Below are 13563 nucleotides of genomic sequence, written 5' to 3' on the forward strand. Positions count from 1 at the left end.
ACGCCTTTTCTTCAAATAATTCTTTTGCTCAGTAAGTTAGCCCCACGTTAATTTTAAGCCATACACAGGCAAAGGCAAGATGCTACTAGTAAGGTCATTCATTCATCAAAAGACTAATGAATACTATGTTCTAGGTACTCTGTTAGGTGTTAAAGTGTTAGCAATATCAAACATAGTTCATGAAGTCATAGTACTTAAAGAACAATGAACAATCTGCTTCATAAAATAATGTCTATAAACTAAGATGCTAGGTATAAATCAGTAAAGGAGAAAGATCAATCTCTAGGTTCACTTTAGCTCTTATAAATGATTTAAAGAAACCAGAGAGAATGCTTCTTAAACCTGCAGGCAACCAAAAACTGAGAAATGTTATAAAAATGTTAAACCACAAATAAAAATTCCATAAGACTAGAGACAAGGTAGAATGAAGAACTAAAATTTCATTCATTTACATATTCATTTATTCATGTTTTCATCACTGAACATCTTATATGTCCCAGCATTCTTCTAGAGAGCAGCCCTGTCTTAAGAGAAACATGGAGTCTGATAAGATTTAAGAAACCAATAATTATAATTTAATAGAGTTAAATGTAAAGTTATCCACTAACATTTTTTTAAATGTAGTACAAATACATGATGCACAATTTGGTTTAATATCAGCTTGTATGAAAAAAAGAACTAAAAGCTTTAGTTTTAGTTGACCATCTACAAACCCATAATGAGCCAAAAGAATATGATGGGACGACCAAAAAGGGGTAATACAATCTTTCCTTGCAACAACAGAAGCATAATATCTAGAACTCTAATAGCTTCGTTATATTCTGTCAGACTAGTCCTGGAAACACTGCATTTTGTAATCATAGCACCATTATTTCAAGAGTAAACTTTCAAAAACTGAAGAGCAACAAAGACAGAGTTTGGAAAACACGTCATAAAGAATGTTTGATAGGAATGCAGATTTTAGCCTAGAAAAGAGAACACTTGGTATGTGAGTCATGGGAGTGGGAAATACGATTACTGGATTTAAGTATTTTAAGAGCTACCTCCTAAGAAAGATAAGATGCATGTGTTTAGTTACAAAGAGCAGAACTAGAACCAGTGATCAGAAGTTAAAGGTAAATTTCTAAACATTCTTAGTTAGAACTCTGACTCACTTATTTAGCAAACATTTAATGATAAAGATGAATAAAACTACAGCTTCTAATCCCTCCCAATTTTCTTTATTGATACTTTCATGCATTTACAATTCACTATCACTTCCATACCACAATCAATAACAAAAATAAAGTGGACAATATAAGCAATTAAAAATTAAGGGCATTAAATAACCATATTTACTTACTCTCCAGGGCCTCCACAATAGCAGTAACATTGCTGGACATTGGTTTTATGACCTGCATCCCATTCAAGGTCTGCCACACTATAGGGTAATGTTTGCTTCATGACTTGCAATGCTTTGGCATTTGGTCCTTTCTTAAGCGCACCACCCCTCTATATTAGAGGGAAAAAGTTATTTAAAAGAGTGAAGGATAAAATTTTAAATACAATTCTATAATTTTAAAATGCTTCTGAAACTTATGAAGAAATTTCCATTCTAAATTTCTTACCATATCACAAACTGTTTGACCAATAATAATCTTTATTTATTTTGTTGTCTTTTCTTTCAAATTATTGCCCCAAGACCACTATCAGAAAATAAGTGCAAGAATAGTTGCAAGTCACTTAAGCATCATTAGTCAAACAATAATCAGTACCTCTTTCTACCCAAGATTGATTGCTCATTTCATTCAAATAAACTTTCAACGTACACAATCATTACGTTGATAGTGTCTTACAAATTCCATTTAGGGCGTTAGCCCAAAACACTTAAAAGATACCTTTGTTGTTGTTGCAAAAACACACTGTCGACAGAGCCATTTTTCATCTGAATCAATCACACTGGAATCAATATGAGGTGTGTGACACAACTGATGATATCCTTAATATCAAAAAAAGCATAAAGCAAATTCTCTTTTATTAATAAATACTGCAACACAATTTAAAGAAGGCATTTTAGTATTCTCTTTTCCTACGTTAATATATTTACAACTGATGACTAAACTTATGGTAACAGCTTCAAATTACCAATGTAAAGAATTTTTAATCATTAATCTTCAACAGGGGCATTAAGTATGTAATAAAACTTTTCCACAAGATTAAAAAAAAATCAATGTTTACCTTGGCCACACTTGTCACATATAACCATTTCATTGGGAGCTTCTGAATACTCTTCTTGACATATTGTACAGACCATTTCCCCACTTCCAGTGGCTCCTGAAATATTTAAAATATACATAAAGAATTGTTCCATATAACAAAACCACTTTTTTTACTCAGTGAGTAGACCATATTGGCAATGTCTGTTTCCTAGATCATAATGGTATTTTCTCAAGGCAAAGTACTATACACAAAATGCTCTCTCTCTGCTCCTTATCTGTGTTCTTCCTACCTTTAACTTAAGATGCCTCACTGTCTACATTCATAATTTAATCTGCTTTTTGGCAGAGGGCATAATTTAAACTGCTCTCAGGCAGGATCCCTTACTATTTACTTCCAATATTCCCACCCTCTTGGGAGGCAAGAGAAGGGGATGTTTTGTGAACACTAGAACTACTCTCCAGAACACACACCTACCCATGAACATTACTCACTCACCCTACACTGCGTAACATCATGAGACTAAAGAAAAGGGGCAAGGAAGATCCGCCAATGACTCCCTACTCTCAAGATTCAAAACACTTCTTTTTACTTACTAATTTATAAAAAAGGCTGAACACTAATTATTTGATCTCCAGCTTCTGAAATCTGGAACTATGGTGTCAAACAACATACCTAAACAATATCCCACTGAAACAAAAATGAGGGGTTCCAGTTATTAATTACATTTTACCTGAATAGGTAAGTTATTTCTTCCTTAAACATTTTTATTCTAAAAACAATTTTATTCTGCAAAATTTAGAATATAATTTTATCACTTTAGCACAATTATTTCCAATAATCTCTTCTCAAGAATTTCAATATACATAGTTAAAATACTAATACATACACTTTATTCACATACCAACAATAATAAAAAGGTACAATTTTGTGCTATGAGCCAGCATTGTGTTAGGCTCTTGATACATGTTATTTTAATTCCACAATTTATTAGATACATATCCTATTTACAGAGAAGAACTGAAGCTCAGAAAGATAAAGTATCTAATCCAAGTACCTTCAGTCACAGAGTATCAAGGCTAGGATTCAAACCCAGATACACCAGAGTCCATATTCTCTCCACTGTGAGATGCTTCTTTTCATTAATACTATATAATGTTTTTTCCATCAAAAGCATTTCTCACACTGTAGTTTTCAAACGTATAACTTCTAAAAGCTGTATAATATTCTGTCCAGTGGAAAGAACCAAGTTTACTTTATTATGACTCTATTCTTAGATATGCAGGTTACCTAATTTTTTGCTTGTTCGTTTTTTGCATTTTTCCTTTTTTGTTTTGGCTCTTGTCCTCTCTCCTCTCCTCTCCCAGGCTTTGTTTGCTTGGCTTCCCACAGTTTCTCAGTTTATGGCTCCAGTCACGAGAGTGACCAGACTGAGCCTAGAACCTCTCAGTCCAAATCTGCAACTTCCTGGAAAAGGACCAATAGCCCAGATTGTGGTAGGTGCCTGATCTGACTCCCACTATAACCATGTGGACTGGTGTAGGAGAAGGCAGTTCCTCGTAAAAGAGGGTGCTGATCCGTCAAACAATATGTGTTCACCCTCAGGAAACAATCCTGAGGAAGCAGAGAATTGCCTTTACTTGTGAAATCCAACATGTCTTTTTTATCATCAAGTTTACAAAAACTTTCTGTGTAGCTTAGTGGGCTTCTATAGTCTCCCTCACTCTATACCCAAATGACTATAAAGCCATTTCATCTTAGATATGCCAAATTTTTTGTTGTTGTTAAAAGAAAGCTACAGCAAGTATTTTTCATCTAGATTTTTTACTTATGAATTACTTCTTTTGAATAAACTGCTACAAATGAGTCTGCTGTACAGATGAAAGCATATAAAACATCTTTATGTATTTAATGCAACTATTAAATATCCAAAATAGAAATTTACATTGCCACCAGCAGTGTATCGTTTTCACAGAAACCATAACAGTATTAGGTATTAAGATTAAAAATCCTTTTAAAATTATTTAATGGTTTTAATATACTATCTCCCTGTTGTAATGTACACTTCTTTGACTACTAATATGACTATACATTGTTCCTACTTATGAAAAATTTTTAAAAGAATCTTATGAGTGAAATTACTATAATTTATTAAGTTATTTTGATATATAACTACTATAAGCAGGATCCTTACAGGAAGAAAACTACTAAAGCTACACTCCACACTGACATCTGCCATATTGCAATTTTCAGGTTCACTTACTCATTCTATATCAACTGCAAGTTACATACATGTGTGCTACTTTCTGGGTGTTACAAAGAGTTAAATGGCCAAGGAGCTGTCCTATCTCATTATGAGGATAGTAAAAGGAGCCAGCGAGGAAAAAACAACCACAGACCACTGAACTGATATACTGGATATGCCACATGTAGGACAAGACCCCCTCCACTTTCACAACAACTTTCTATCTATGTACAACTGGTTTTCTTCTTCCCTTCTGGAAGGGAGGAAGGATGGGAGGGAGGAAAAAAAAACACAAAGACAGACCTATATTTAACCCACAGCAACCTCAAAATGGTAGAAAAGTTGAAAGGGACACATAGTTAATACAACGGGAACAGAAGCAGTATAACATGTTTCAGTTCCACCAGAGAGAACCGTATTTACAAACTAAGTAAAAGGGATAATTCTGTATGCAGGGTAATAAGATCTGTTCAATATTACTACTGCTGGAGACCTCCTATCTGCCTCCTATTCCTTTCCTCACTGACCCCTCAATTTGAGATTCAAAACGTAACTTTAGACCTTTAAACTGATCAGTCCTAAAAACTGTAAAAAGTTTCTTTCACTAGAAAGACATTTTACTAGAGTAACAGCTATTGAGTTCTCCACCTAATCCCTGAGTACCATGTATAAAAACGGCAACTACAACATTCCAATTCCTTAACCAAAACTTTTTTTATTCTTTAAAAAAAAACTAAGAGTGAAATCAAGAAATTGAACACAGCAGTAACCTACCATAAAGTCGCATTTGGGATTCAAATTAAAAACTCAATTGATAAATACTTTACAGAATGTCTCCTTTCTACAGGGGGAGATATAAAAACACCTTAGTGCAGGCCCATTAACCCATTAAAAGGATACCAAAAGTGGGGCTTTAGTGTGCAGCTGAAGTACTCAGATTTTTACTATTCATAATTTTTTATAAAGCACTTTCCATGAAATAGATACCTGAAAAAAATACCTTTATTTAGCAGATTCAAAAAACATACAGTAATTATAGCTTGCAAAAATAAAAAGCATAACAAGAAACATACCTATAACCAAACCAAAGCATACCTGTATTCATTTTTACTTGTACCCAAATGCAGCCTCATTTTCCCATCTAAACATAAAAAAACGTAACTAAGCAGTAATTTTAAACTATTCTTATCAATGAATATTTCTAGCATTCTAAAGGTATTTAATAGTCCTAATTCCCCAAAACATCTGGCAAACAGTATGTTCTCAATAAATATTAGCTCTCTATATTACTTTGTACTAATACAGGCAAGTAACAGCAAAGGTGAAGTCGTGTTACTCATATTAGTAACTAAAGTTTTTCTTCAAAGTTCTTAGAAGGGTCCTAACAATAATTTATACATGTGCGCATCAGTGATGCATCTGTCGTCTAATCTGTCTTACCCTAACAGAGCAATTCTTGTTCTTCTTATGGTCTATAAAATAGATTATAACTCCTTGAAGACTCTGAAGAATACACGGATTTTTTAAGTTATCTTAATACACTGTACTAAACAGAAAGCACTAGAAAATGACAAGCTGAAGAAAATAAAATTTTAGTGTAAATCGTGTCCAAGGGAAGTAGTAGCACCTGCCTGTTTGAATGTCCTTCCAGAGAACCCAGGATTTAGAACTGTCTTCAAATATGATGAAGCAGCTCTGTTTCAATATGTTTATCTGAAATACAGAGGAAAACTTATGGTGATTTCTTTTAAAATCAAAACCACGAAGTTAAATTTCAATCCAATATTATTAAAAGTTTACTACAGAAACTGCAAAAGGTATTAAGGTAACTTGCCTTTTTGATAGTTCCAAGATAAAACAAGCCATCTGACCATCTAGCTAGGACATCCTGACCCTCTTCAAATTTACATGCTGGCTTTTTGACTTTATGTCCATCCTGTAAAGACAGCTTGGTCAAGGATGTTGGGGTCTTTTGGTTTCGACGTAAAGGAGACCGCTTGTGGACCAGTGAATTACCTGCCCCTGTAGAGTCTCTGTTTAGGAAATAAATAACCATATATAAGACTGACTGAAAGGGAGGGGTTATCTGTATGTGTATGGCTGATTCACTCTGTTGTGCTGTGGAGGCTAACACAACATTGTAAAGCAACCATACTCCAATAAAAATTAATAAAATGAAACAGAACAGGACTGATTTACTTATAGAGCTTATTTTATAGCAATCATATATTTCACGTATTAATCAAATGTTTTTACTTACTGAAAACCTTACATTTAGGGAAAATATTAACAAGTACCTCAAATCATAAAAACTCCAGAAACAAAGAAGCTTAAAATAAAATGATAGCAGTTGTCAATATTCATTCAATGAGGCCAGGATTCAGCAACCACTCCAAGGTAACATATTCAGGGCAGCTCTCATCAAAATGACAGCTGTAAGTTGAAGTGGGTAGGCCATGGTCGTAAGCAAAGGATGCCGTGAATCTCATATCTAGGTTTAGATAAACTAAAAGAAGCTGCATGGTATAATTTCATAAGCACTTGATAAAGAATAAAAATGATTAGGCCAACAGATACACACTACTATATGTAAAACAGATAAACGACAAGGACCTACTGTATAGCACAGGAAACAATATTCAATATCTTGTAATAAGCTATAATGGGAAAGAATCAGAAAAAGAATACATATATAGGGACTTCTCTGGCAGTACAGGGTTAAGATTCCACGCTCCCAATGCAAGGGTCACTGGTCAATCCCTGGTCAGGGAACTAAGACCCTGCATGCCATGTGAACAAAAAAAAAGAATACATACATATACACATATATACATATATGTATAACTGAATCGCTTTGCTGTACACATGAAACACTGCAAATCAACTGTACTTCAGCTTAAGAAAAGATTATGCCACATGTAGTTAACACACACTAATCAGTGACTCTGGGTAGTTGGGTATATTCAACCCACTGGAAGGGTAGTCATGACCTACCTCCAGGGAATCACTACTGAATTAAGCCTTGTTTATTGACGGGAATGTGTCACAGTCCCTCAAACATGCAGAATGGAAGTTTAAAAAAAAAAAACTAAGAGCCACCAATTTCACAAATCATACTCAACTGAGAAGCCAATTATAAGATCACTTACATTTTTTAAGCATAAGACCCCAAAATTACATACTCCAAAATTACATTGTAACTTATGTATCAGTTATTGTATAAACAGCATAGCGTACCACCAACAGCTTTCTTAAAGAAAACAAAGCCGTATTTGTTTGGTTCCACTTTCTCAATTTAGATTTTTTTTACTAACTAAACATACAACAGTACATAAAACTAGATAGACGATAATTCAAAAACAGTATAAAAGTTAAGTAAAAACAAAACAAATAGGGAAGAAAAAAAATGTTTCCAATTGGGAATACCTATTTTCATTACCTATAAGGATAAACAAATTCTGGGAAATTCTGTCATAAACTACAACATGAACAAACCTTAAAGACATTACGCTAAAGCAAAATCAGCCAGACAAAATGGAAAAATACTGTATAATTCCACTTACATAAGGTTATAAGAGCAGTCAAATTGATAGAGACAGAGAGTAGAATGGGGATTACCAGTGGCTTGGAGGAGGGAGGAGAAACTCTACACACTTCTAAAGTGTACAGAGTTTCAGTTTGAAAGATACACTACATTTTAAAAATATACAAAGGAATATGGGCTTCCCTGGTGGTGCAGTAATTGAGAATCCACCTTCCAATGCCCAGGACATAGGTTAGAGCCCTGGTCCGGGAAGATCCCAAATGCCACGAAGCAACTAAGCTCGTGCACCACAGCTGCTGAGCCTGTGCTCTGGAGCCCGTGAACCACAACTACTAAAGCCCACGTGCCTAGAGCCCATGCTCCGCAACAAGAGAAGCCACCACAATGAGAAGCCCACACACTGCAACGAAGAGTGGCCCCCACTCGCCAAAACTAGAGAGAGCCCAGGCACAGCGGCAAAGACCCAATGCAGCCAAAAATAAATAAATAAATAAAATTTATTTAAAAACTTAAAATTAAAAAAAATTAAAATATCCAAAGGAATAATGACTGATAGCATCCCACATTTGCTAAAAAAACATTCATCTATATAACCAAGAAGTTAAACAGACTCCAAGTAGGATAAATACAAAGAGATACAAATCCAGACAAACCACAGTAAAAATGCTGAAAGACAGAGAAAATCTTGAAAGCAGCAAGAAAAATAATTCATCACATGCAAAGAAACCCCAGTAAGGTTAACTACTCATCAGAAACAATGAAGGCCAGAAGGCAGTGAAATGACATATTCAAAGCACTGAAAGAAAAAAAACTGTCAATCAAGAATCTTATATCCAGCAAAACTGTCTTTCAAAAATGAAGGTGAAATAAAGATACTCCCAGATAAACAAAACCTGAGAGAATTTGTTGCTAGCAGAGCTACCTTACAAGAAATAAAGGAGGTTCTTAAGGTTGAAATTAAGTAAACCAAGGTAGAAATTCAAATACACACACACACACACACACACACACACACACACAAATAAAGGAGGTTCTTAAGGTTGAAATTAAGTAAACCAAGGTAGAAATTCAAATACACACACACACACACAAAACAAAGAACACTAGGAAAAGTAATAAGGTAATTATAAAAGACAGTATAAATGCATATTTCCTCTAAAGGAAACATGGAAAAATATGTACATAACTGTATTGTTAGGCCTATAACATACAAGAATGTAATATATTTGACAATAAGAGCACAGAGATGTTGGTGGGAACAAAATTGTATTTAAGTAATGACACCAGATGGCAGCTCCAACCCATAGGAACAGATCTAGGAAACTAAAAATGGTAAGTAAAGTAAATATAAGTGAAATGAGTGTGTCAAGAAAGTATCCACCATATACCAAAGCAAGTCACTGTTTCAAGTAAAAAATGGTGTTCCATGGAAAAGCTACTAGCTCAGCCAGCAACTCAAACAATGGCATTAATACTTTATATATATATATATTTCCTATTCTGTCACACATAACATTAAAAACCTGAACTCAAGATTTAGTGAAAATAATTTCTACTGTTTCATCAAGAATGTTCTTGAATGAAATAGGGTTTTCTGCGTGTGTGTGCACATGTGTGTTTTGTTTTACTGTGAGTGCTCAAAAATAAAGAATGCTAGCACAGTTTGATGCCTTGTTTCATGCTAAGGCACACAGCAGTCTGACCAAACACTGTGTTTACGCCATTGTACAAACGTCAACACAGTGGGAAAGCAAACAACATCTTAGTATTATCATGAAAATAGTTTAGACCTTGCAGACCACCTGAAAGGACCCATGGATCACATTTTAAGAGCCATGCTCTAAATAAAGGAATATATATTGTCATACATTATTGTCAGAGTCAGCTGTAAGGAAAAGGCACTTCAATACTATACTTAGAAGGGTTAAAAGACTTAAAAGCCTGACAAGATGAGTCCTAGATAAGTAAAAATGGAGAATGAGTCACTACAATAAATTTTATCAGCACGAATGCTCAATGCCAGGCTGAGAACTTTCTCCAGACAGTGAAACAATACCTTTAAATCACAGTATGAAAATGACCCTATGAGCAAGTAACTTTCTAGAAAGCTACAAATCCAGTGGTCACAGCAGCACTTTGCTTCCCTTAAGTTAAAAAAACTAACTGAAAGCCTGAGCAACCTAATTAATTATGGGTGAGAAATGACCTCAACAGAATGCAAGGGTGACTACAATGACCTAGAGCCTTCCAATTCTAGAGTGGAAGATGTACAAAAATCAAAACTGCAAACATTCCCTAATAGTTTCATATGCTCTGCTATTGCTTCAACAAATTCCCTCCCTTTTTCACCTTTGATGGCAAGGTCTGTCCCCATCTTACTCTCCATTATATTACTCCCACTACACGAGGACATGTATGTCCTTAGATCTTAAGAAGTGAACCATTAAAAATTTTTTTTTCCATCTCCTAGCGTTTCCACCTAGTGTTTCTGGTGTATCGTGTATCAACAGTACCTAATCTAATAACACTTGCCCTTGATTCCTTATGACCCCCTCCCACTACAACCTCCTTATTGTTTCCCTTCCATTTACAGCCAAACCTCTGGGGAAAAGTTACTTGAGTGATTACTATGTGCTCAACCACACATTAAGCTTTCTGCATATTTATTCTTTCACAGATCATTTGTTAAGCCCCCATTATGAGCCATTTACTGTGCCAGCGGAACAGAGATAATACTCAGAACAATGTTATGGAGACATTTTTACAGATAACAATTTCACAGATCCCTTTTTACATATGAAAAAACTGTAACTCTAAGAAGACAGATTAAATAACTTGACCAAGGTTATAGAATTACAAACCAGAGCCAGCATTCGATAAATCTTTCTACTGGCACCTTCCCAGTAGCATTCAACTATTCTTAAAAACTTGCAAGGATCGAGGTGGGAAAAGAGGAGAACTAAAATTCCCTTGATTCCTTCTGCCCCTCCCACCACTTCCTATTATTTCTTCCCTCTCATTCACAGCCAAACCTTTGGGAGAAAGTTATACACATTTAACTGTCTCTGCTCTTACAGTCATTCCCATTTAGTCTGAAACCCACTGCAACACACACCACCACTCTCCCACCCAAACATTCCACCAAAACCAGGGAATGTGTGTGTTACTCTTATTCACAGTTGTATCCTCAATGCTCTATATAGGGCAGGGTACATAAAAATCAGAAAGGTTATATGGAATTTATAAAGTTCAAATTCAATTCAAAAACATCTATATTTAAAGTAACATGTTTTCTAAAAATGAATCTATGCACAAATAATCTGTTTGCTCTGAGTAAACAAGAGATTCTAATTCACATTCTAAGGCAAATGCACACCAATCTTTTACCCATATAAACATGGAGAACATAAATCATGTATTATATAAAACTGCTTTAATAAACAGACATTCTGTAAAATTATTACCCTCTTTTAAAATTCCTCTGCCCCTAAATTAGACATTATGGTAATAATAAAGGTATTTCATGTGTGGATTGTAAAAAAATAAAAGAAAAAAAGAAAATTCCTCTGCCCAAAGAAATTTTAGAGAAAGCAAATAAAGGGTAAATGATCCAATGACCCATAATACCATAACTCAAACATAACTAGGATAAACAATGTACATCTTCCCCTCTAAGGAACTTCCCCCCATTTTTTAACATATTTCTTGGAGTATAATTGCTTTACAATGGTGTGTTAGTTTCTGCTGTATAACAAAGTGAATCAGCTATACATATACATATACATATATCCCCGTATCTCCTCCCTTTTGTGTCTCCCTCCCACCTCCCCATCCCACCCCTCTAGGGGGTCACAAAGCACTGAGCTGATCTCCCTGTGCTATCCCCCCATTACTGTCACTGATTACTTCCCTCCTCTCTAGAATGTGTGCTTTACTAGAAGTTAAATTGATTTTTAGAATTTATTATTTCCTCTCTGATTACAAAGGTAAACATGCAGCTGTTGAAATAAATAATAGAGAAATCAAAACTGAAAATTCCCCATGCTACTTCCTGAAAAGAAGTAATGACGAAAAGAAAACTGTTCATCTCCTGATTTTTCTTACATATAAAATCCATATGTAGATATAATTTACATACGTTTTAAAAGAAGTGGATTATTATTACATGTAGTGCTCTACAAGCTTTCTCACATAACAATGTATCTTAGCCTATGTAATGTCCATCTGTATAATAAAAGTATGTAAGATAATCTTTCCATCAGCTGTTAAGCTACTTTCCAACTATTACCCAACTGAGGAACATTGAGGATTTTCTAGTGTTTTACTATTACAGGCAATAATACAAAGTTCATCCTTTTACATTTTATTTTTAAAGTATTCCAAATACTATATAAGATAAATTCATAAAGAATAATTACTATATCAAAGAATATGCATTTTCCCTTTTATTGTAGAAAATTATAAATATATACAAAAGTAGACAAGTATAATGAACCATCAGATATTCACCATCCAGTTTCAATTATCATCTCATGACGAATACTGTTTCATTTAAACACCCCATTTCCTCCAAACCCATATTATGTATATATTTAATGTGATACATATTGTCAAATGAATCTCAAAAGTGGTACCAATAACACTCTGACACTGGACTTCCCTGGTGGCGCAGTGGTTAAGGATCCGCCTGCCAATGCAAGGGACACAGATTTGAGCCCTGGTCAGGGAATATCCCACATGCTGCAGAGCAACTAAGCCTGGGCGCCACAACTACTGAGCCTGAGCTCTAGAGCCCACATGCCACAACTACTGAAACCCACACACCTAGAGCCCGTGCTCTGCAACAATACAGGCCACCACACGAGAAGTCTGCGCACCGCAACAAGAGTAGCCCTACTCGCCACAACTAGAAAAAGCCCGGGCGCAGCAACAAAGACCCAACACAGCCAAAGATAAAATTTAATTAATTAATTAATTAATTTTTAAAAACCAACACTCTGACACTATCAGAGTAGTACCTGAAGGCCCACACCTTCACCAAAATGGAGTGAGCATTATCCTTTCGCTATTTGACAACACACACAAGCACAAATTTCCATCTACATTTCTATTATTGAGAAGCTTTTTTTCCCCATAAATTTGTTAACAATTTGTATGTCTTCTGGGAACTGCAGTTGATGATCTTTGCCTGTTTTTAAAACTGAAATGTTAATCCTTTCCATAATGATTTTCAAGAGCATCTTACATACTTTGAACTTCATTATTATATAAGTTGGAAATATTCTTCCCAGTTCATATACTGTAAAAGTTCCTTCATAAATAGACTTTTTGATTGGGAGAATAGTGCTTCTGGGTGCTCAGTTGACTCTGGTCTATGGCTACAAAGCTGTATCTCTCATCCTGCATCAAGGCTACGCTGGCTCTCATGTTTAAGTCAAACCTGAGAAATTTACACAGAAAACCGAAACAAATAAAGGAGCTGGCCTACCTGCCCGTTCCTTAAGCTCTGTACTCCCTACCTTTGCTGTTGGGTTATGAATGCTCTTCTCAACACCCATTAAATCTCCAGTCCGTACCT

At 35.1% G+C, this 13563-nt stretch overlaps 1 protein-coding gene across 3 annotated transcripts in view; it reads right to left on the reverse strand.

Annotated features, from left to right (window-relative positions):
* Window positions 1–13563, reverse strand: part of MTF2 (metal response element binding transcription factor 2) — an 84803-nt gene that overhangs the window by 19997 nt on the left and 51243 nt on the right. The window contains exons 2-7 of one of the 3 annotated variants that reach the window (XM_029227661.1): window positions 6458–6474; window positions 6276–6377; window positions 6073–6154; window positions 2218–2313; window positions 1878–1978; window positions 1343–1491 (exon numbers count right to left, since the gene is read on the reverse strand). In XM_029227661.1, the coding sequence (XP_029083494.1) occupies window positions 1343–1491; window positions 1878–1978; window positions 2218–2293 (326 nt within the window). In that variant the 5' untranslated portion in view covers window positions 2294–2313; window positions 6073–6154; window positions 6276–6377; window positions 6458–6474. Of the gene's footprint in view, window positions 1–1342; window positions 1492–1877; window positions 1979–2217; window positions 2314–3486; window positions 3994–6072; window positions 6155–6275; window positions 6475–13563 lie in introns of those variants that run through there. The other 2 variants (XM_029227660.1, XM_029227663.1) reach the window with 2 other exon arrangements.

Source organism: Monodon monoceros, unplaced genomic scaffold, assembly GCF_005190385.1.
Source record: "Monodon monoceros isolate NGI ecotype Baffin Bay Population unplaced genomic scaffold, NGI_Narwhal_1 Super_Scaffold_18, whole genome shotgun sequence".
NCBI classification, from domain to species: domain Eukaryota; kingdom Metazoa; phylum Chordata; class Mammalia; order Artiodactyla; family Monodontidae; genus Monodon; species Monodon monoceros.